Source organism: Aptenodytes forsteri, unplaced genomic scaffold, assembly GCF_000699145.1.
Source record: "Aptenodytes forsteri isolate BGI_AS27 unplaced genomic scaffold, ASM69914v1 Scaffold54, whole genome shotgun sequence".
NCBI lineage: Eukaryota > Metazoa > Chordata > Aves > Sphenisciformes > Spheniscidae > Aptenodytes > Aptenodytes forsteri.
In genome coordinates, this window is record NW_008796044.1 from 476,193 (window position 1) to 498,591 (window position 22,399).

At 40.7% G+C, this 22,399-nt stretch overlaps 1 protein-coding gene across 1 annotated transcript in view; it reads right to left on the bottom strand.

Annotated features, from left to right (window-relative positions):
* Window positions 1-456: 456 nt before the first annotated feature.
* The window catches only part of RANBP17 (RAN binding protein 17), a 164,770-nt gene continuing 142,827 nt past the window's right edge, over window positions 457-22,399 (bottom strand). The window contains exons 26-28 of the mRNA XM_009285979.1: window positions 7,570-7,668; window positions 3,572-3,699; window positions 457-553 (exon numbers count right to left, since the gene is read on the bottom strand). Coding sequence (XP_009284254.1) covers window positions 457-553; window positions 3,572-3,699; window positions 7,570-7,668 — 324 coding nt within the window. The remainder of the gene's footprint in view (window positions 554-3,571; window positions 3,700-7,569; window positions 7,669-22,399) is intronic.

The window sequence follows — 22,399 nt, forward strand, 5'->3', positions numbered from 1 at the left end:
TTTATTATTTCAAAAAGATGTCATATAAAATTTGTACTGGCTTTCATCTCATTTTCAAACAAATATGACCTCAGAGTGAGCTTGGAGTTTTTCATTGATGAGATATTATTTACTATTATGTGTAGGACTGAGAATCACTAACTGATACAAGTTTAGAAGGAATGCATATTTATTTTGTTCTTTGGTTAAGTACTGTTTCTAAACCGTTTCGTAAAGATAAAACAACAGGATAATAAATTTTGATAAGAAAGGCTGAAAACGTTCTTCAAACTAAGGCTGATTTTCCATTGCTTTCACTATTATAAATCCTTACATTTAGGCCAGAGATATAAAAAGGCAGAAGATATCTTAAAAAAATAGTTCTCACAAAGGTCAAAAATCTATCTAACAATGTAATAGGGTCCCGAAACTTTCAGAGTTGGTTTATTAGTCAGTGCTCTGTTTCCAAAGTCATTGTCAACTCATCATATCTAAACTGCCGGGATCCGAGGCCCCTTCGCTGCGCAGAGCTTCAGCCATGTCTCTTCGAAAGACTGACATATTCTGAGTGAACCTGGGAAAAAGAGAACCCAGATGTTTGGTTAAAGGAGACCTGATATTGAGAGATGTATTTCAAGAACTGGTAAAAAGAATAACTATAATGTAAATTTTAAATTGAAAGAAAACCAGAGGAAAACTCACAAACAAAATCACTAGGTGCCCTCAAAAACCAGTCCTATAAAATAACAATGAGCATTTAAACATGCACGGGCAGCATTGTAAACTCAGCCTACCAACGGTGTGAAACACTTTAAAAGTCAGCTGGGAAATGAATGCAACGAGAAACCTTTCCATCCCACGTGACTCAGAACGTGTCCTTTCTCCCAACCCTCCAGCAAAGCGCTCTTTGGGACATGTCCAGATGGTCATCAAGGCCAGGCTCTCTCAGACCTACCTTCCTCCCTCATGAGTGGTGTCAGAGTTCAACCTGTCTCTCAGTGAAACGCGGTACCATCACCCATCTGGCACAGAATGAATTCACAAAAATACTCCCCAACAGTTCTCTACTGGCAGGTGTAGGACGGGAAATCCGTCCGGCATCATCACACCTGAGACTGAATGACAACTCCGACTGAGCTTGTATGACAGCCCAAAGCTGATCTACTCCCTTGGTCTATCCTTACCCGAAAAAGAGAGTTTAATTGACATTTATCACATCTCACATACGTATTTAAAAAAAAAAACAACCCAACCAAAAAACACACAAAAAATGATGTAAAATGTCAGAAACATATATTGCACCCTGTATTTAGGGTTTTTCAAATGTTCTTTTGTTTGTTGCCTCAATGCTCTTCGCTTTGATTGTGTCAGACTTTGCTGGCTCACTATAGCGAAGCTAATAAAGTTTCCCGAAGAACGGCTCCTTAGGGCTCCTTCCTGCAAAGGACTGGTGGACCGGTGCTTGCAAAACCGATGGGATCTCAGCAAAGGTCTCTCTGTAGGACCAGGGGTAATAACCCTTCCAGACTGCCTCCACTGTACTGTACTTTATCGGTATGTCTAGCAGCAGTGTGGTAAACTGGGGCTTGCTGTGTGTGGAAATACAGGATGCAATTATGAGTTCATTCTTTATTCTATTCATAATTTTTTACGTTTGTGCTTATTTCCTTACTAATGGAAATTGATTTCTGCTCAATTTTAAACAATCACAGTTAAAAGAAGCCTCCTGTTCCACAGAATAAATCTGAGAAGGATTACAAATCAAGACCTGAAAACAGAAAAGCCATCATATTAACTCATGCTGCTTGTTGGGGAAGTGATGGCTTAAAAGTCTTCCCAAGTTAGACAGGCGGATGCTACTGAGACAGACGAGCTGCTCGTTCGACCGAATTATCTCTATCCACCTCACACCTGCACCCATCCCTCCCCGCCTGCACTTCCACAAAAGCTCTCCGAGAGCTTCCGCACCACTGCCTATCTGAGAGTACTCCACAGCGCTTCGAGATGAAAATCCCCTTTAAATCCACAGATATTTGAATCTACCACTTGCCAAATCTAATATTTGCTGGCAGCCCAAGTGATGGAAGCCTCTGTCCATGCCCTGAACAGGGAGAGCACAGACAGCAGAGCTGGATTCCCCACGCTGCCCAACCACCATGCCTTGCTGCCTGCCTGGAGGCGACAGGGGAGCTCGGCCTCCTGCCCACCCACCTTCCCTGAGCCTAGGCTAGTTCTCAGAATAAGGCAGCTCAGAGAAACTTCACATCAAAGTATGTTTTTCTCAGAAAACAGTGTTATCTTAAGGACCTTGCCTTCAATAAATATAAACAGATAGGGAACTGAGAAACTATCTAGCTGTAAGAATGAGTTTTACTCAGTTTTTCCTTTTTTTCTTTGGACTGTTGAGTCAAATGACTCCCCTTGGCATTTACAGCTCTAAGGTCAGCCTACGTCCTACGGCCCGTCACTGCCAGCTCAGTTTTTCTTTGTTTTAACAGGCATTCTCCTCCTTCCTGGTGGCTCTCTGCCTTTTCCCCAGGTTTTCTGCTGATCCATAATACAAGTTACAGAGAAAGTCTGTCTGATTTATTAGTGCCATGGATGTGATCTCTGTGCTTCTCTGGGTTTGCTTCCAAATTCCCCTGTCTCTGGCTATCATCCACAGTCAGGCCATAAGGAACTTACACCTTTAGTACCAGAATTTAATAGGAAAATGAAAGAAAACTGTGGAGACCATAATTAACGCAAAACTATTTAAGAATTAAACAAGTTCAACCTGATTTCCACACCAACAAACAGAGAATAAGTCAGAGAAATAAAAGCACCAAATGGCTTTAGCCATCACTTCTCTCCAAGCCCCTTTCCAGCTTGTTTCAAGCTTTCCAGGAAGTTCCACAGTCTGGACTTAGATTGTCTCTCTGTACTTTCAAGGTTTGCTTTGGTTGAATAATGCACATGGAAGAGAAAATGCAGGTAGCTAGTAACAAAACGTTAGTGTGAACATTAAATGCAGACAAACTCGCCATTTCTTTTGTGAAGGCTTGTATTCTATTTTTCAGATGAGGGCAAGATTGGGCGAGTTTGTGATTCATGTTAAAAAAACATATCCTTGCCTCATTTATCTACAATGTGTAAGTGGCCCTGCTGGATCCCTTCTCATTCTGGCATTTCACAAGCAGTTGCTTAACCCCAACACCAGCAAGAAAAGGCTCTGTCAGAGCAACAGCACCGCTGGAGGCTGAAGCAAGTGTTTTATCAGAGGGGTTTAAGGTTGGAAAAAGGCATCTCTGAGGCTCACCTGCTGAAATAAGGCAGTTTTTCCCACGTGAAAAAACAGCAGCTGCAGCCTGGCAAACCTTGACTTTGGGATTAAATTAGGAAATACATTTCTGACCAAGAAGATACATAATTATCAAATGTTCAGGCTCTAACTGTTAAGTCTAGGGATGAATTCTTTGATAGGATATTATCTTCCTTTCAAAAGGAACTGCAGTTTAAGGCTACCTGGAATACTTCCTATTTCCCCCCCCCCCCAGTTAAAGTTTCCATTTGTCTTTTATTCTTTCAGTTTACTTATGTGTTATGAACTTACCTGTCTCTGTTCTTTACCAAAAGGTTTTGCTCAACTCCTTCCATAAGATTCCTGAAGCACTGGTCAAGGACTTCACGTTTGTTGTCAGGTTGGCTGGTTATCAAGGTTGCCCTTAGTTCACTGAAGTACTATGATAGCAAAGCATAGAATATTAAAAATGAGGTTTGGAAATTTAAACCCAGAGTTACTCATCTACATCTGGAGTGCTCTTGAGCAAGTGCTTCATACAATGCCCTCTGGGAGAGGAGTTTGGCAAACAGCACACAGAGGTCTATCTGAATCGGGTTTCAAATGCTGCCTTCCTGAAGTGTACCAGCTTCAGCCGTATATCACGACTGAAGTTTAGTGCTCACAGGTGACGTGCCACTTTACCAGTGGGTGTTGGCCACCTAACCAGTTCCAGTACAGAAAGCCACCCAAGAGAGGTGACAGAAGCATCCCTGACTACTTTTCAAGTCTTTTCAGAATGGTGCAAATTTGTGCACTTTGCTGTGGGCTCTAATCACTTCAGTGCTGTGATGAGACAGACCTACCTTTGCTTCTTTAGAAGCTAAGTGATCTATATGATTTTCTATGTATTATTCCCATTATATTCTGGCAGATTTATAGACTAGTTAAAATAGAACTTTTTATCACCTTAGAAAAATCTAGGTTTAGTCTAGAAATACTGAACGGGAGGGGACCTCCCACTACCCTACTACTACAGCCAAGCAAGTCACGTAATCCTGTTTAGTCTTTATTATATGGGCTGTGTCATTCAAAGTCTTACGGCCTTGGGCGTAAGCACATCCATGGTATAAGCACTGATATATACAGAGGAGAATGAACCATTCTGATGAACCTGTGCCCAAGTACCTGGCAGAGTTTCTGAGCAGTCTGATATTGCAGTCAAGAATAATATTGGTGGTATTCCCCAAATTTCAGGTGTGTAACAAGAGAACTTGTTAAAGGTAGGATGAAAATCAGTTTTTAGTATGCAAAATTTAGTAGACTTTTGAAGTTAATGTAACTTGTAGGGTGTTGTACAGAGTGTCAGAAAGCACAAAAGTCTGTGATTTGTTTGCTAGATTTTTTTAAAACCTTTAACAGGTTTAAAGCTGTTTAAACCTTAAACAAATCTCAAATTAAACACACAACTTTTCCATCAAAACTACAGCTCTCCTGTATATGTGAAAAAATATGGGATAACAAAAAGCAATGTAGTAAAACCACAGCACTCTAACACTAAGCCCTGACAACTCAACAGGATTATAGGAAGTGTTTGCTTTAATGTCTGCTTGGCAAATTACTTGCCCTCAATCCAGTTCCTCTCAAACCAGAAACATCCTGTATTATGCATCTTTGCTGACCACTGCAGCAGTACTGGAAGTGAAGGCAGCAGCTGATCAAACAGCTGGGTCCCAAACTACTTAGGAACTCAAAACTGAAAATCACCTGGGAGCTGGTGTGAACGATGAAATATCTGCCTGCACCAAACACATTCCCAGAAGCCCCGTCTCAAGGTGATAAATGCAGAGTTCAATGTAGACAAGGCCACAACCCCGAGATCTTGTCCAAGGTCCACAAGTTGTTTTCAGAAAAGAGGCTTCCAGGAACTTCTTCAGTCAACCCCATAATGGAAAGTATTAACAGCATCCTCATGTAACAGCAAGGAATAACATCTCTGCCTACCATTAATGAGTACAGCATCCCCCTGAAGACTCTCCCCTGGCATCACTGTTTCAACACTATGGAGCTGTTCTGAGCCCTGGGGTTTCCAGGGCTTCTCTGCGATAACGCCACTTTTGCCTGTACACTCGGTGCCTGTGTTCTTCAGTTGAAGGACAATAGCAAGGAGGAGATGCTGTTGCTACATTATCAGGATACAGAAGGCTTCTTCTGCCAACCTCTTGCCACTAGGATTTAAATTAAACTTGCTGCTGCACTTCAGTATGGGAACAGTGTCAGGAACCACCTGCAACCATCCCATTTCATACTAAGCTGATGCTGTCTCAAAAGATTTAGCATTGCTTTAGGGTGGACTCTGAGTACAATACCCATTTTGGCATAATTACCCCTCTGGTGCAAACATGTATAAATCCCCATTTTTTGCAGTCCCCAAGTAAACCTCCCCTTTGAGATGAATTATGGGCAAAGAAGATCTCATTGAAACAAAAGAAGAAGCGAACAAGCAGTAAAACATGGTAAATGTGTGCTTGCTATCTCGGGAACTGCAGAGACAGAGACGCTACCTGAAATAAAGGAACCCATTTCCAATAAATAAACCAGCAGTGCACTGAAATGAGCCAAGAAAAGATGACTTTTACAGCCGTATATAAGTACGTGTCCTACTTTTTCCGAAAACGAAATAAATAACCTTGATGCGAAAGGGGCAATACAAATATTGTAAATTCTATTTCCTGTTCTCCACCCTTCCAAAAGAAATGTAAGGCTTGTTCGTAAGTAAAGGTGCTTGTACATATCCACGTCTGCTAAGCAAAACACATAATCATTAGAACTAGTCTAATTTCAGTAAAAAGAATATTGTGCCAGTCACAAATTTATTCCTTATGATTTACAGCTCCATGGTTTGATCTTCAAGTGAAATATTTAATTTCTTCTTATACTGAAGCATCAAAACCACATAATTAATATGTAGTCAGGCTAATACCTAAACGCTATAAATCAGAAGCATTATATAAAAAAAAGTGTCAACTTGAACAAGATTGGGAATGCACAAAACTACTTATTTCCCACTTTTATAATGATGCAGTGACTCAGAGCAGATAGAAAATGATTAGTTTTCCTTCCAAAGTAGGAAATATTGCTTCCATCTGTAAAGTATAATATTGTGATGTCATAAAGTTTTCCTAAACACTGAATTTGCCCTTATTCCCTCTCAATCATTTTAAAAGAACTGCTCTCTCTTATAGAGCTTGGATTTAAATCACAATAACACACCAAGAAGATGAATGACAGTGCTATTGGATATGGCTAAAATTGGATCCTTCAGCACAGGTGAATGATGAGACAGCGCTTCTCTTCTTGATATATTTTCTTCTTCTATTAGTTTCCTTCCATAGCTGGGATTTCAGTTTGAATTTTAATGTATGCGGTTGCTGCTAATCTTAGTGTCTTATTTTTTTCCAGCACCCTCTTATTGTATAGACAATTCATTCTCCAAAGCAGTAATACACTGGGGCTTGTGACTGCCCAAGAGATAAAGCAATTCAGAATAAAGTTAGAGCTAGCTCTGAAGTATGGCGAATACAACAGGTCAGTATCTTCAGAAACAATGCCTTGCCATACAAAAAATGCACACATTTAGATCAACTCGCATTCATTTACTCAGACGGTTTCCATTTCAGACAATATTGTCTCTATTAAGTCACCAGGGAAACATGATGGGTATATCCAAATTCATAGTTTCAGATTTTATTGAAAGGGCAAATTGCAGAGTATTTCCTGGTTTACAGAATCTGCCACAGATGCACACAATCCAAATTGCAATCAATGCGAGTACTTAAGTGTAAGCACTCAGATAATGCCCCCCAAAGCTAGTTGCTCCTGTGAAACCTTTCAGAAAAAGAAATTGGTTAACTATTTTTCTGGGAAGCAATTTTTCTGATGCGATTTCCACAGTGTTCTTGTTTCGTATTTCTATCTAAAAGCCAGATGAGCTTGCATAACTTCTACTCCTGTTTAATTCTGGAAAAGCGAAGACATAGACTTTATTAAAAAAAGGTTAGTTATATACTTGCATGATCTAAGGTTGGGTGTAAAAGTTGGGGTAAAGGTTTGAGAGGACTTTTCATCAAAATGAAGCCACTTAGCCTTTGTGAACTAATCTGTAAAATACCTATACAGTACATGAGCTGAACCCTACTCTCCATTCCTAGTGGGCATAAGGGAACAAGGGGATCTGAAAGGGCAACAGGCAGCTTTGTTCTACGTGAAATAACTATTTCAACTACTTGGCACGTGAAGAGTGCATCTGGTGGAGTTTCTTAAATACTCACTTTCTCACTGAGAAGTATAAGTCCGAGCAGCGGTCTTGACACAGACCATTGGTTTCTGCAGTCTTCAAAAATGATGGTGTTCATTAGGATTGACATCATCTGAAAGAAAATTCAAACGGTTTACATGTATATAGATGCTGGTGTTATACTGTGTGATGTGGTGAGAAGGAAAAATTAGCGAAACCTTTACTAACCATGCTGAAATCACCAATATTTCATATATGAGCATGGTATTACAAAAGTCATTCTTCCAAACAAGTATTTCCATAACGAAAACTACCACATGAAGAAAGCTAAAGAAAACAAATGCCAAAGCTGGGCTCCAAAGAAAAAGTTGAATTTAAACCAAGTATGAATTGAGATTTAGAGTTGTGTTAATTTAAGGTACAGGCTTTGATTTTACTACAGGGATTTGCCCCGTTGTCACACTACTTCTAGGAGAGCAATACATGTGCGACCAGAAATCTGTATTAATTTCAGATTAATCCCTAGGTGCTCTTCAAGATTCTGATTTTCTCACATCTACCTTTCTTCATGTATGACACTGCAAGGCATCTGAAGGGAACACTCCCTATTTCAACGAAGGCAATCCTGATTACAGCGAGAAGTCTATAAATCTACACCATTTTCATCCCGGTTACAAATCCGGCCTCTGATTTTAGACATTTTACTTTACTTCTGTGACTTACTTTATGGAGCTCTACAGCAGAGATAAAGCCGCTTCATCAACTTTATAAAGCACTGAGATCTATCAACTCATACAATTAAGTTCTACCGGCACCCAAAGTGGAGGTACATAATTCACTTTGCTCGTTGGCACGTAACCAGAGCCTTCAGCTCTGCCACATGGAGTCTTCTCCCTCTGAGGCCTCTTCTGGTCTTGCTGTGCTTCTATACCTCTGTGTGTGTAGCTAGGAAGGGTAGGACTTATTTTAGGGATTGGCACAATTTTTGTAAAAAGAAATTACAAAATCGCTATAGAATCCATTTAAAGATAAAATGCTCTAAGATATCCTTGAGATACGTTAGTCCAAAATGCCAAAGGCCACAACATACATGAACCTAAAAACATTACTCAGAGATTAAACAGAGTGAAAATTTGTAAAATGTCACCAGTAAATAGTTTGACTCACATTTATAAAATATCTACACCCTAAAACCAAACATAGAGGAAGTAGAAAATCATTAAATCCTTTCTTCTAGGCCAATGAGTAGCTACGAGCAGGGTCTCCACAGAACTGCCACACTGCAAACTAGCTTGTAATAACTGACCAAGGCGAAGTCAAACAGCATGTTTCGCTAAATGAAAAAGATGAATCTTAGCACTACAAATCACCTGGAACACAGATATCCACAAATCATTTGAGCTTTCAGGTTAGGAACATACAGTCTGGCATGGGAAAGGCCAGTTCCTTCACCTGACTTCACAGTTTATATATCAGGCAAACTACTTTCCATTACCCAGGACAAAACCAGTTCTATAGTGTTTTGGAACTAATGCAAACAATTCAAAACCTCTGCGCGAGCACTAATAGGAGCTTGTTTTCCAAACATGAAGAATAATTACAATTTCTTATAATTCCTTCATCACCCGGTTTTCATCTCTGTAGCTTGTAACAAAGCCAGCTGTTAGGACAGAAGCATTTTTTAAAGTAATCAAACTCACTCAAGCTGTGATTTAGTCAGAGCACCACGACTGACATACCCACATTTCTTAGAAAAAGTGCTACGCATGTAGAAAGGCTTTCAATGTGATGCTTAATCTAAAAAGGGCATGCTCAGAGACAAGTTCACAACTGAACCAGAGGGAAAGTGTCACCTCTTCAACTCCAGCTTTATCAAGCAACTCATGAGGATGTCTTTAAGGTCTCTAGCCCAGAATTGCTACTAAACTGAACTGCAAAGCAAATATTTTAGGAAAGTTTTTGGCCTAAATATGGAAGAACACCAAAATGTCCAAAACTCACCTGGGAAACGCTTATTTGTCTCTGTGCATAAGTAGTACAGACAGTACTGAAATAGGCAAGGAATGTGATGAATGTTACAATTCATAAAAACAAAGCCAATATAAAGAAATCTATGTAACAGTAACTATTAATTGTGTGTTTTGATTGGCCAACCAGGTCAGGAAACAGTGAAAGCCTCCCTCCCACTTCCAAGCTTTTCCTCTTGGAAAAAGATCCTACCATCAAACATTTTTAATTCCACTTCTGACTCTAAGGATTAATGAAAGAGAACCCTTTTAGAAATCATTAGCCACGCAGGGAACAACACTGCATTCAGAAGTTAGCTAGGTCTCGGACCTAGACGTGCGTACGTCCGTTTTCTTCATGGGTCAACCCATTCCTTTCAGTTAAACCAGACAGTCACACCACCATCAAGTGCTAACACTTTCAGACAAAGTTGACTCTGTTTAAAGGAACTGCTGGGACTAGCGGTACCACTGCACTAATATGAACAAGGTTGTAACATCTGCCTGTGAGCTCTCTGGAGCAGTGATTAATGCCTCTCATGAACTTATGTAAGTTTATTACTTGCAGAGGTGGACAATTTGGAATCCTATCGTGTTGTCGTTGCAGATGTCTTAGACATCCCACTTCTTCCAAAGATTAAAAAAAAAAAATCAAGGTGTATGGCTCAGCATTAAGAGTTGTATGCGTAAAATTGGGGCAAACCTATCTATCATATCAAGACCTCTGTCGGAGGTTGCCAGGAGTGCATTACGGCATAGGCAGAAGACAATCAGCAATTACTGAGCCTAATTCCACCAAGATGAAGGGCACCAAAATCCACGATAACAGCCTTAAACTTCCTTTTCCTGTTTTCCGTGTTTCTCTGTCACAGTTATTGCTGCTGCTTTGTTTTACTCGGTAGCTTTGGTTTCCTGTGCTACTTCTGCGTGAGCCTACAGCAAGCTGTTTGCATTCCAGATCCTTCTTTGTTTTACAGTGCTGCTGACAGACTCCAAGAGAGATTGCACCCGCAAACAAGCGTTAGGAGACCACCCCTGCTGGAAAGAACTTCTGTCTAAGGGAGGCAGCCTGCACAGATTCATCTGCAAGGCAATAGAGCTCCTCTAGACGAGCCTCATGCTACTTTATAATGAAGCTTTGCCTCAGCAAACAGCACATTTACTGGTGATGTACCAGACTTTAACTCTTTCTTGGGCAGAGGTATCAGGCTTTCATTTAATTTCACTAATTCTCCCTCTCCCGTCTCTCTATTATTTTCATGTAATATAGAACAGCTTCTTCCTACATTGACAAGTGACATCCTCAGCTTCCTCCTTCAGACCTCACGTGATCAGTGATTTGACTGTTGTAATCAGGAGAAACAGGTCGACCCATGCAGGACAGAATTTCTAGATACTTGACACACAGCTCCATACATATGTCCATTTTTGTTGCTCTCCTGAGTTGTTCAGGTCATGAAGGAACCGAAACTCTTTAAGCTTCTGAAGGAGGCTCTGAAATAATGTGCCTTCTTCATATTTAATTTGCTGACACGCATTTACATATATTTGTATTTATGATGGCAACATGTACAGAAATGATAACCGCAATTTTCTGAAGATGAGATCTTGCCCAGTAACCGTCTACAAATGAGGAGATGAATGTAGTTACCCGGCCAGCACCGCTGCCCCAGAGCGGCCCTGCCCGCTCCCAGGCCATCAGCTGGACCCAGGTACATGAGCAAGCGTTCAGCCGCCAACAGCAGCAGCGCTGTCTGCATTTCTATTTCACTTCTTTTGAGAACTGCAGAGCATTTTCCAGATGTTAGTTAGCTTCAAAATATGCCACTGAGATACATCAGCATTACCATCACATTTTACAGAGGGGCTGACTGAGGAACAAAGTCTGTGTGCAAAGCCACAGTGATACAGACTGAGCCTGGGGCACCCCCTCAACTTCCTCAGCTCCTTCCAGCCATCACCCAACCTTGGTCATGCTGTTGCTAGAGACCTGCATTCCCTCTTACCGGGCAGCAGCAGAAGTTGGGGTTCAGGTGGATTTGCATGTATTTAGCATGCAGGTGTCAGAGGGAAACCTATGCTATGGTACACCCTCCTTGCTCCACCTTTGCCAAAAGTCTCATCATCTAATTGGAGATCACAAAGCAACTCAACGGCAAAACAAAGCACAGAGCACAGAAGCAGAACTGATCAAACATATGGACTTTTTGTTTTCTAGGTGGAAAATACCCTATTGGTAGAAACTAAAACGTTTTGTTTGAGGAAAATGACATCTCAGATCCTGCCACAGACCCACTGCAGTGCAGCGGCACTCCAGCAGTCGGGGCAGCTGCCCGAGGCGTGGGGCAGACTCAAGTCCTCACACTGACTCAGGCAGAAAACAAGGTCTCAAGGTGGGGAACGAGACATTAAAAAGGCAGGGGGTGGGGGAGCAGATAATCTATTTTCTACTTAGTTCAAAACAGCAACCTTGCCTCTGTTCTCTTATCTTAAACATAGGGCATCACTTCATCTGGTTCAATAACGTTTCTCCTGACACATTTGTTCTTTACAAAAGGAACTATTGACAGAACAGGCAAGAATAAAGAACTGTTCTTCCAATAAATTAATTCTTCAGACCCTCTCTTCCTTCAGAGCCTCTTTCTTTCTTGGGTGGAGGAAGAAAATGCTGGTCAAGATAACCCTCGTTACGAAAACTTTTTCTAAAGGAAGCTGGAAAAGAAGCTGCCTTTCCATTAAAAAGGCTTTTTTGCTGCTCCACGTTATCAATAGAGAGCACTTGCATCATAGCAGGTCCCGTAACTCATTTCTTTCTCCCATATGTTGGGATGAATATTTTATTTTGCTGCAACTAATCACATTTTACCATAAAGAACATTATGTTAACACCACCAGAGACAGCAGTATGTATTCCTTTACAAAAGATTTCGAATGGTCTAAGAACATATACAGCTTTTAACCAAACACTTGGCTGGTCACAACACTCGTTTTTTCCATTCAGATCTGAAAAAGGTTCAGATTTTCACTGTTCAGCATACGAAACTTGGTAGGTTTTTATAGCTCTAGCTTCAGACAGTTCGCTCTTAATTTAGGAGCTGTGATTACTAATTTAAACGTCCTTTGGAGTTCTCAGTTCTTTCATCATCAATTCTTCCTATATCAATAAATGGATCATCATTTACTAATATTAGGAAGACTTAAATGCTCCAAGATTATTAAATACCTTAAATTTTAATCTGTTGTTTTAAAATATTTATTTTACTAGAAAGCCTAACTTTCAGATTGATATTTTCCATGTTCAAAGCTAAAATTTCCAGATGAAGTAAGAAAACTAAAGCCTTTATTTATTATGAAAGTGAGAACCAGCCCATTACTCCTGAACTAAAAAAAAAAATATTTAACTGCCAGAAACAGCAAATCAGTTGAGATTTACAATATACAAGAGTTTAAGAATCACGTGTCTCGTCCCCCTGCACTATGAAATTACATTAGACCAACAAAGAGCTTTGAACAAGTTGTTCCGGAGCAGCAGAAGCATGGAAGGCTGGTGCTGCGGCCGAGGTGGGCAGCCTCAACCTCTAGCACTGAATAATGGGCCAAGTCACATTACAGCAGCTTTCCTTCTGGACACTCTCTCAACTCTCTCTCGTCCCGTTGCTAATTGTCATTACATGTGTAGGAAGAGGGGAGGAGTTGTGGAAGGAGGGAGGGTGGGAGAGAGAGAAGAGGACATCAGACAGAAAACACAGGCAGTCCATGAAACCGGGCTAATGCAACCACAGAGCTCTTTTCAACAGTCTTTCTGCTCTGAGCCTTCTAAGCTACCCTCAGACCAAGCTTTTCTTTCAGCCTATATAGGCTAGATTGCTCTAGATTTCTGTTCACAGAGTATAGCATTTCACCCTATTTATATGTACTTCCAATATATATATATGTAAATAAACATTAATAAATAAAATTTCATGATTCAACAGCTGAAGCTTAAAGAAGCTGCAGGAATTATCAAGACTTAATAAAACTGTGAGGGACCTAATCTTGTACGTCAGTTTGGAATAGTTCAATTGGGTCTGGCCTTTTTTGTTTCCTTTTATGAAAAAATTAAGGTATAAACGGCTGAAAAAAACCAATCCTGATGTCAGGACAAGGCATCTGAGTGACACACTGCATACCATGAACTTGTATATGCCTGCAGCTGATGGACTGAAATATGATTTAAGTGTATCTTTCACAGGGTTTTCCTATCAGTTATGTGTTATGTCCTGCTGGCAGAGTCTTTTCTCCCAATGTTCAGAAGGGATGGAAAAGGGATGGCTATAGATGTGAAAAGGAACAGTTACAGAGAGTGTGGAGCTTGGCATTTTCCTGGATATGTCTTTAGAACTGGCCAAAGGGCTGAGTACGGGAGATTCACTTGAAGAAGGTCCAAATCATGAGCCAGCAGAAATAATCATAAAGTAAGACTTATGTCTATGTACTAACTTACGTCAAACCTGACTTTGTATCTGAAAGAGAAACATGAGCACATACGCAAAAGGACACATTTAGGATGATAGCTTAATGCTAAGGACAAGTACCTGCAATGTGCCCATTAAATTTACTACACCAGATCCACTGCAGTTTTCTATTTTTTACTGTTAAAATAAACTGTTGTATGTAGCACAATAACAGAGACCAGTAGTGCAAAGAGGACTTTTCAAAGCTAAGGTTTACTTTCATCATTTCCTACCTGTAGCCAGTACTGAACTGCCTTTCAAGCAGCCGACAGGATCACAAAGCAGATGTTGGCGCTACGCTAGGGAGCAACTGCAACACAGCTGGAACATGGGCAGCAGCTACATCCTGCACACGAGCTGTTCACAGCAAAAGATTTTGCCCTACAGTAGCATGTTTTCAAACAGTAATTTTAGTATCTTCCCTCTAATTTGAGGGCATATTCTAAGATGACAGAACACATTCTTTTCAAATTACAGTTGCATCTGAATTTTTTACATGAAGGACTATGATACTCGATCCAGTCCTGCCTATCAGAACTGGGTCCATCTATCCTACGGGAGACGGTGCTCCCGGGTGAGCTGGCATCCATCAGGGATGGAGAAGAGATGCCAGCTGGCTGCTATAGACTCACCTATAGCAAAGTGGTAAGTCTCACAGGATGGAGCAGTTTTGCCTAGTCTAAGCGTTGGCTACATTAAATACTGGAAGCAGAACAGTTAACTGCAGCAACACTGAAGACGCCTGATGAATGAAATACCTCCCTCTTTCTGCAGGGAGGAGGGGATACATTTCATTAATTATTACCTTCCAGGGTGTGCTGACTTGCTTCTGTCTGTGCTGAATTTCATGTAAACCCTCTGTTGAATGTCACATACTCATATGCTGCCTGAAGTGCTAGATTTTGTATTTGGATATCTGGTGTAGCTGACAGATGTTTACAAACTCTTGTATCTGCACAGCTTCTTTTTGCCTATCCATCTGTGCTCCCTGACAGACAGCAAATTATTCCACCTCAGGCTGGAATAATTTAAGATTGTGACATCAACCCTTAATCTGCATTTTTTAGCTGGTAGCATTCAGAGATTTTCAGTTACAGATACTAGAGTATCATTTTAAATTAACCTAAGCTGTTTATTTAAGATTCAGCCATTTCTAAACAAGTGGCTGTGACTATACAGTGTTACAGCTGTTTTTAAAGATGACAGAACTGTGATTAACTGGGACTTTTGGAACGTACAACTTGTCATAATTTGTAACACAAATGTCAGGTTGCTTTGGCGTAGGAGAAGGCTGAGCTCTTTAAAAACCTTATAAAAAATTAATACACATTCCCCTCTGCTTTTAGCAGTATGTGAAGAGGCAGCTAAGTTCAGGTCTTTGTAAACCCAGTTAGTCTCATCTCAGAAGAAGATCCTTAAGCTTTTTTTCCAGTCTGCGTGGTGAGAGCCTCTTCCTTTCTTGCACAGCCAGCACTCTTACCTGAGAGGTGACACAGGATGAAGTCGGTGTCTACTACCAGCATCTCTGACCAAAAGACTAGTTACAGATTATTTAATCCTCTTGCGAGGAGAGAACAGCAGTTTCACCTACACCAATGCCTTCCAGCAAGTCCACCTTCAGGAACGTAAATGGTCCTATGTCTAAATCTTTCAGTCTTCTCCTTAACTGACACTAGGACTTACAGTGTGCATCATCTTTAAATTCCTCAAACGTGAGCCGTCACTCTTCTCTTCTCCAGCTCCTGAGAAATTCACCAGTGCCTTCCCTTGCATCAAGTGCTGGGAGTTGACGCACAAAAGCAGCTGGGGATTTTCAATGTTGCACCGGGACTTCAGCATAGGAATTGGGATCTTCACCTGCTGGATCATTAGTTTTCTGAAATCTCTATTACAGGAAGGTCTTCCAAAATGCCAGTCACATGGGGAGGGAAGACAAGGTCAGAAAATGCTATTACTGGAAAAATAAAATCATTTAGTCTAAAACCAATTTGAGGCTAATCTCAAACTTAATCTACAGAAATGTTCAAAAAAATGTAAAAAGCTGCATATGGAGGGAAAGGCTGAGCACGAGATCAGCTCTAAATCCTTTGTCTGTGGAACTTCAAGGTATCTCAAACTGAGCGTGCGTTTATCCCTGAGTCTGAACTAGACTCATGCTGATGCTGAGTGGAAGTGTGCTCAGTGCAACCCTCAGGGACGCAAACCCCACACGCCAAGGAGCAAGTCCTTAAGCTGGGTGCAAGCTTGCACTCACCTGCAAGTCCAGTCCAGCGTGGCATCTATCACATAATCCACCTGGCCTTGCAGCAACACTAAGAGATTTGTAGATCTCTTTTACAAGAGCCCTGATCTTGCTTGCCACAAGGCAGCTGGGATTTGCAGGCAGCTTGAGCGTAGGCTCAAACTGTGCGGATGTCTGCCAGCAGCAGACCCAGAGGCATCCCCCACACAGCAACAGTAACCAGTAGTACAGAGAAAATTAGAACCAGGGTAATTATTTTACCCACATTTACCTTAGTTTAGCACTGATACAGAGATAAGCAGCAGGGGCAGGGAGGCAGGCTGGGCTTTTAAGCCACACCTTGAAGGAAATCAGAGTGTAAGAAACCCAGAAGCTTGGCTCTAACCACTGTTCAAGGATCGTCTGTAAAGCAAAGCGACCTACTCTGCTCTACTGGAGCAGAGCAGCATACTAGCGTAGAACTTAAAAAGATTAATCCAGGTATTAATTACCGATGGCCTAACAGATTTCAAACCTCTTCTGTTTTCAAACTGTTCATAAAATTACTCTAATTTGTTCTGTAGAACAATTAAAAGTATTTTTGTTATCCTGATGAACTGAACTGTAACCAAAGCTATTGCAAATAAACATAAAAGACAGATGATAAAGATGGTAATAAGCATATTGCTACTGTGTCCTGAATAGTCACCAACACTTCTTAGTGAATATCATCTTTCACAACAACAACAAAGGATAAGAGCACAGCCTATTTCATGCAGTCATCAAAACAAAATGCACTGAATATTATATTTCATACTAAATACATTACCCTGGCAGTTTGACACTCAACATTTCAATAGATATTGCGTCTCTCTAACATTCTCCCTGAATTTCTGCAGATGGACTTTTAAGTATCAATGGAAGATTACTTTACTTGTCATGCTAAAAAGATTTTAAAGAATGGTTGCACACACTTCATTTTTAATTTTTTTTATTTCCTTTTTTTTTTTTAAAGGGAAACGAATCATGCATTCAGAAACACGGTTATACTGAAAGGTCAAATCCCATGTTGTGTAGTAGTCCTTTGTGTGTAGTGCTCTTTCAATAGCAAAACTGTCTCGTCTCTGATGTGCCCAGCAAAGCACTGGGAGCATTTGCTTAAGTTAAACTAAGCTAACCTAAACTAAGCTAACCTAAACTAAGCTAACCTGACATAAACTAAGTTTTCCCAAATCTCATCAATCTGTTGTGATATTGGGATTTTTAAAAAATGTATTTTATTTTTACACTGTGCAGGTTCCTGCAGACATGTAAATACACAAGAATCTCAATTTTCAATAAAAAAAGCCAATCACCAAACAAGTAAACACCAGGGAAAAAAACCCAACAAACTAAGTTTCTGGATCTCATGATTTCAGAAGACACCCTGAGCACACAAATATCTCTCAGGATCACAAACGAAAAAAAATGACAGCAATTCATTAGCCTAGGAAAAACATGGATTTTGAGGTTCAATTTCAGAGTCCTGAAAATCAGGAATCTGCCAAGGTTAAGTGGAACACGTATTTAGTGTATGCCAGTCATTGGGAAGTTTTCGGCAACGAAACAGCCCTTTTCACGTGACGCATACCTTTCCATTTGCTCAAAATGAACACTGACTAGGTCAGAACGCCGCAGCAACTGCCTCATCAAGCACCGGATCTCTATACAAGCATCATCTCATCCGCTGTAAGCTTCGATGAGCCACTGCTATCATATCCAACAGCAATTAAGCATCCTTGTAAGCTGCTGCTGTTCTAGAATTTTAAATTTGATTTTTTTTTTTTTAAATGGGGGAAGGGGAGGGTGTTTGTTCACTGAGAGCAAGTTTCATTACTCACGTGGCAAATCTGCCAGTAGCAGATCATGGAATGGATTGTTACCTTTCCCTATCCATTTTGTAAAGATATTGCTTTCTTTCCGGACTGCAAGCATCACTTCTAACTGGATTTTGAATTATAATGTGAACTTTACAAAATTATTGGTGCTATTCATATCGCTAGTTAGATTCTACAGAATGGCAATATTTTTTGCCCTTCCCCAAACCAGCACCTCTTAGTGTTTTATATAAAACAACCATGGCCAGCAGAAATCAAACGTTTCCAAGTAGTGTAAAGTATTACATTGCACTGAGTAAACAAGGAATAAAACATTTTTATACTTCTCCTTAAACTTATTTGCTCTTTGAAAATATTTATGCAGCATAGAAGACACGAGGTTATTGAGAAATACAGCCAGTTCCTCTTCTTTAATTGAAACATTTATGCTTTTTGTTCTGCTAGCAAAAAGCAATGAAGAGTAATAATGCAAGATAAATATACAAGAAACTTATAGATATGATTGTGAAACAACATCATCCTAATGTTTTCATTTAATTACCCTGAAATGTATTATATTTAATATTCATTACTCAAAAGCCAATTTAAAAGAGAAAGAGGTGAAGGGACTTATTCAGAAAGACGGACTGTCATTCACTGCAATAGTTATCTAATATACAGAAGTTAATAAAGCAGATTAATCTACAAGTCCCTTTAAGCCATCACTGAGTTTAGAACAACTGCCTCTTTGACCTCTAACCCTCCCGCTGTGCACCAGTAGCAGGTGCCAGCTGCACTAAAATTATGGCTGACGCGTTTTAAGGCAAAGTCTTTTCTTACTTTGCTTCTGACCAGCAGCTGACCCTGTAGGAACGATTGTTTCATGTGCTGGCCTAAAGGCTACATAAACCAGTAACTGATAAACAAAAGCATACATACACCAGCTGCCTAGCCCGAGGGTGCACATCCAACACTGACACCTCTAGCAGTTTGTGCTGCAAGCCGAATCGCCGCTTTTTGTTTCCATACATGAATTCTGTACAATACTTGTTACTTCGCGGAACTAAACTTCTCTCCATCCCCAAAACTGTTTGTGTAAACTACAGCACAGCTTGGATGATTAAGAGGAGATTCCCAATTTGATTTAGCACCATTATTAAGAGCGTGAAATCTTCAGATACATCACTAATGATGATGTATTTTAACATTAAAAGTCTTAAAATTAAATTACTCGATTCACATGACAACGAATCACAACAAGGCTTTAAACAAAGCAGAATTAGAGAAGACACTAAGCTCATTAATATTTTTTGATTTCTTAATTGACAGCACTCATGCAGTGATCGCTATACGTTTAGCAATATACTCGAGACTGAGGCTACTGCTGCCTTTATGCACGTGCAGTGAGAAGTACATATAAAAGAGAAGTAACGGTATTTTTCATTAAGATAAGGTGGCTTTGACATAGTTATTTTGCTGATACAAATTACACAACCACAAAAACAATCAGAGTAATGATTAAATGCAGTTATGTACATGGGAGACTACTAGTGCAAATGTTAACATATTTAAATGGGTTCCCTTCATTAAAAAAATTATATATGATATTAAACCATCAATCAAATCGAAACACTAGAGTCTAAACGTATTGTCACTGGTTAAAATAAATGACTTCGAGACTGAATTTTGGCTCACTCAATATGGTGCCTTTCTGTTGCTTAGCCACCCAAGTCTCTGCTGGCTTGGGCTACAGCTGGTATATCTCCATCCCTTTCAATTAATAAAGAAAGTTATGATAGTATTGGATAACATTTTTAAATTGTGCTAAGAGGCTGAAAACAGATGTCCCAATGAAAATCCCTCTCACTGCTGTATCAAATCTTTCAAGGCTCAAGCCAGCCAAAGCTGAGCACTTTGGTCCTGAGTCAGCTGAGCCTTTAAACACATTTAATTTTAAGCATAGGAACAATTGCACCTGTGGGTTTGATCTGCTCTTAAAACCAAGCATATGCTCACGTATGTGGCTCAAGGCGCTCAGGTACTCAACATCTTGCACAACTGACCTATGTCAGTACAATTCAGATTTCTTTTTGTGATGTGCTTATATGCAAGTGCTTCTGCACGGGCCATGAAGCATGCATTATAAACACACCTCCTCTCTGTGTTTTTATTTCAATTACAGTGCGTAACTCCACACTAGCTGTATATGGCACTGAGGTTTATGTGAAAAACAAAAACATCACTGATTTTACTACATAAAAGGGAAAAAAGGAAAGTAGCGATTTATAATATGTTTTTATTTTAGTAATGCCACTTGATTTTTCATTGCAATTGGCATCTTTACTTTCTGTTTTACATTTGCTACGCAGTGCTGCTGTGCTGGTTCATTCAGCGCATCTTTGTCACTCGGTGAAGTTCTAAGTCACAAGCGCTCAGCTCCGGTGAGCAGCCTGGTGAGGTTTTACCTATCACTGTCAAGCCACACATCCTCCTATTACCACAGTAGTGCCCACCCTGTCCTTGCTCCCTTTTTCAGCACTACCACACTCACCATTACCCATGCCCTCAAAGTTCTTTGTTCACCCACGTATCTTCCCATCCACCTACTGCAACACTCCTTTCCTAGAGATGCCTCTCCAGCCCACGTACTCCACCACATTCCCCTACGGCAATAAACGCCAGGTCTTCCCACATCCCCGCTGATTTTCCCCTACTGCAGCACTCCTCACCCATTGTCCCCAGAAACGCTGAACCCTCAGAAGGGCTCAGCACAGGCACAGACTCGTTCTACAGCCACACAACCCTAAAACAACTGTTCACCAGAACTGTTCCCTGCTGTGGGCCCACCTGGGCTGAGAAGTGGAGCGTACCTGCCAGCAGCCAGCCAGCCCGACTGCTGGCCAGGAGGCATGTGCCTTCTGGTTCCCGGCTGGCCGTGCCGCAGAGGCATGCAGTGCCGCTCCACCTCTGGGCAGGCCAAACAGCACTCACCGCCGCTCCTACACCAGCGAGTCGGAGATTGCTTTGGCTGCCCGCTGTGTCTTGGCGCAGGCGCTGTGCAGATCTAATCCAAACATTGGTACAACATTCAACCTTACCAAAACCCCCTCCTTATTCTTATCCACACGATCCTCCTGAAAACAATGCACAGAATGTAATCACCATGCAATACCCTCCCTCATTCGTTGTCCCTACACCTAACGCACCGCTCCAAGAAAAGCCCAGGAAAGGAAGCGAACACTGCAATGTCACTGAAACCCTGTTTCTATTCAACCAACCAACCATTTATTCCCTTCCACATCCAGCACAGAATTATTTCAATGATGACTACGCAGACAGAGTTCTTCACCTATCGTGCATGGCTCTTAGGAACATTTGTCAGAACTAGGGGTGAAAGATGCTACAAACCCGATTGATTTTTGGAAAGAACTAACATGAATAGTACTTTACCATGCCAAAATTGAACTAACAGCTAATGTGTACAATTTAGCAAGATAGGCATTAACAGAAGATAAAGGTAGCATCTTAAAACCAAAAAATACACTTTCACTTATAAAGTGGAACAAACACTGGCTTCACCTGACAATCCCAGAATAACAGCATAGAAAAGTAGGAGCCTTTTAAAATTATTTATTAAAGTGCTTATAACACAACATAATGTAACAGCAATAGTTGAATGTAACAAACTTAATACCGCTTTCTATCCACGTATCTCAAATTACTTTACACACATTAGTTCAGTTTAGTTGTAAAACACCATCATGAAGCAGTTGTTTGCAGATTAAGCTCAGACCAAGTAGCTTGCCCGGGGGGAACAAAGCCTGTGGCACAGCAAAAAGGAGGGCCAAAGCCAACAGCCACTGTTACACTTTAAAAGGATGCTGTAACTTGCTCCCAAACATTAAGAAGTTGTTTCACTTCCATGTTTTCTATTGCTCCTGTCTTTGCACAGTCACATCTACCTATTAAAAAAACAGAACTGCTATGGGACACATGTAAGCAAACAAAGTAAGAATTAATAGGCTTTAATTATACACCTCTGCTACTCTAGAGGCTAAAGAAGGTGAAAGCCCCAGTCACGGATACACACCTATTTACTGAACTGCATTCAGATGCTGAATCGCCTCATTTAACAGCGAACGAGTGCTCCGCTGTGAGCTCACCAGCGGAAAAGCAATGGAGTAATTGTGTTGCTGTTTCAGGTACTGTTGAGAAATAACAACGCGCCTCGCGTGCGGACGCACAGATCACGAGGACATCCCCGCAAACTCTCCCGGACGGACGGGCG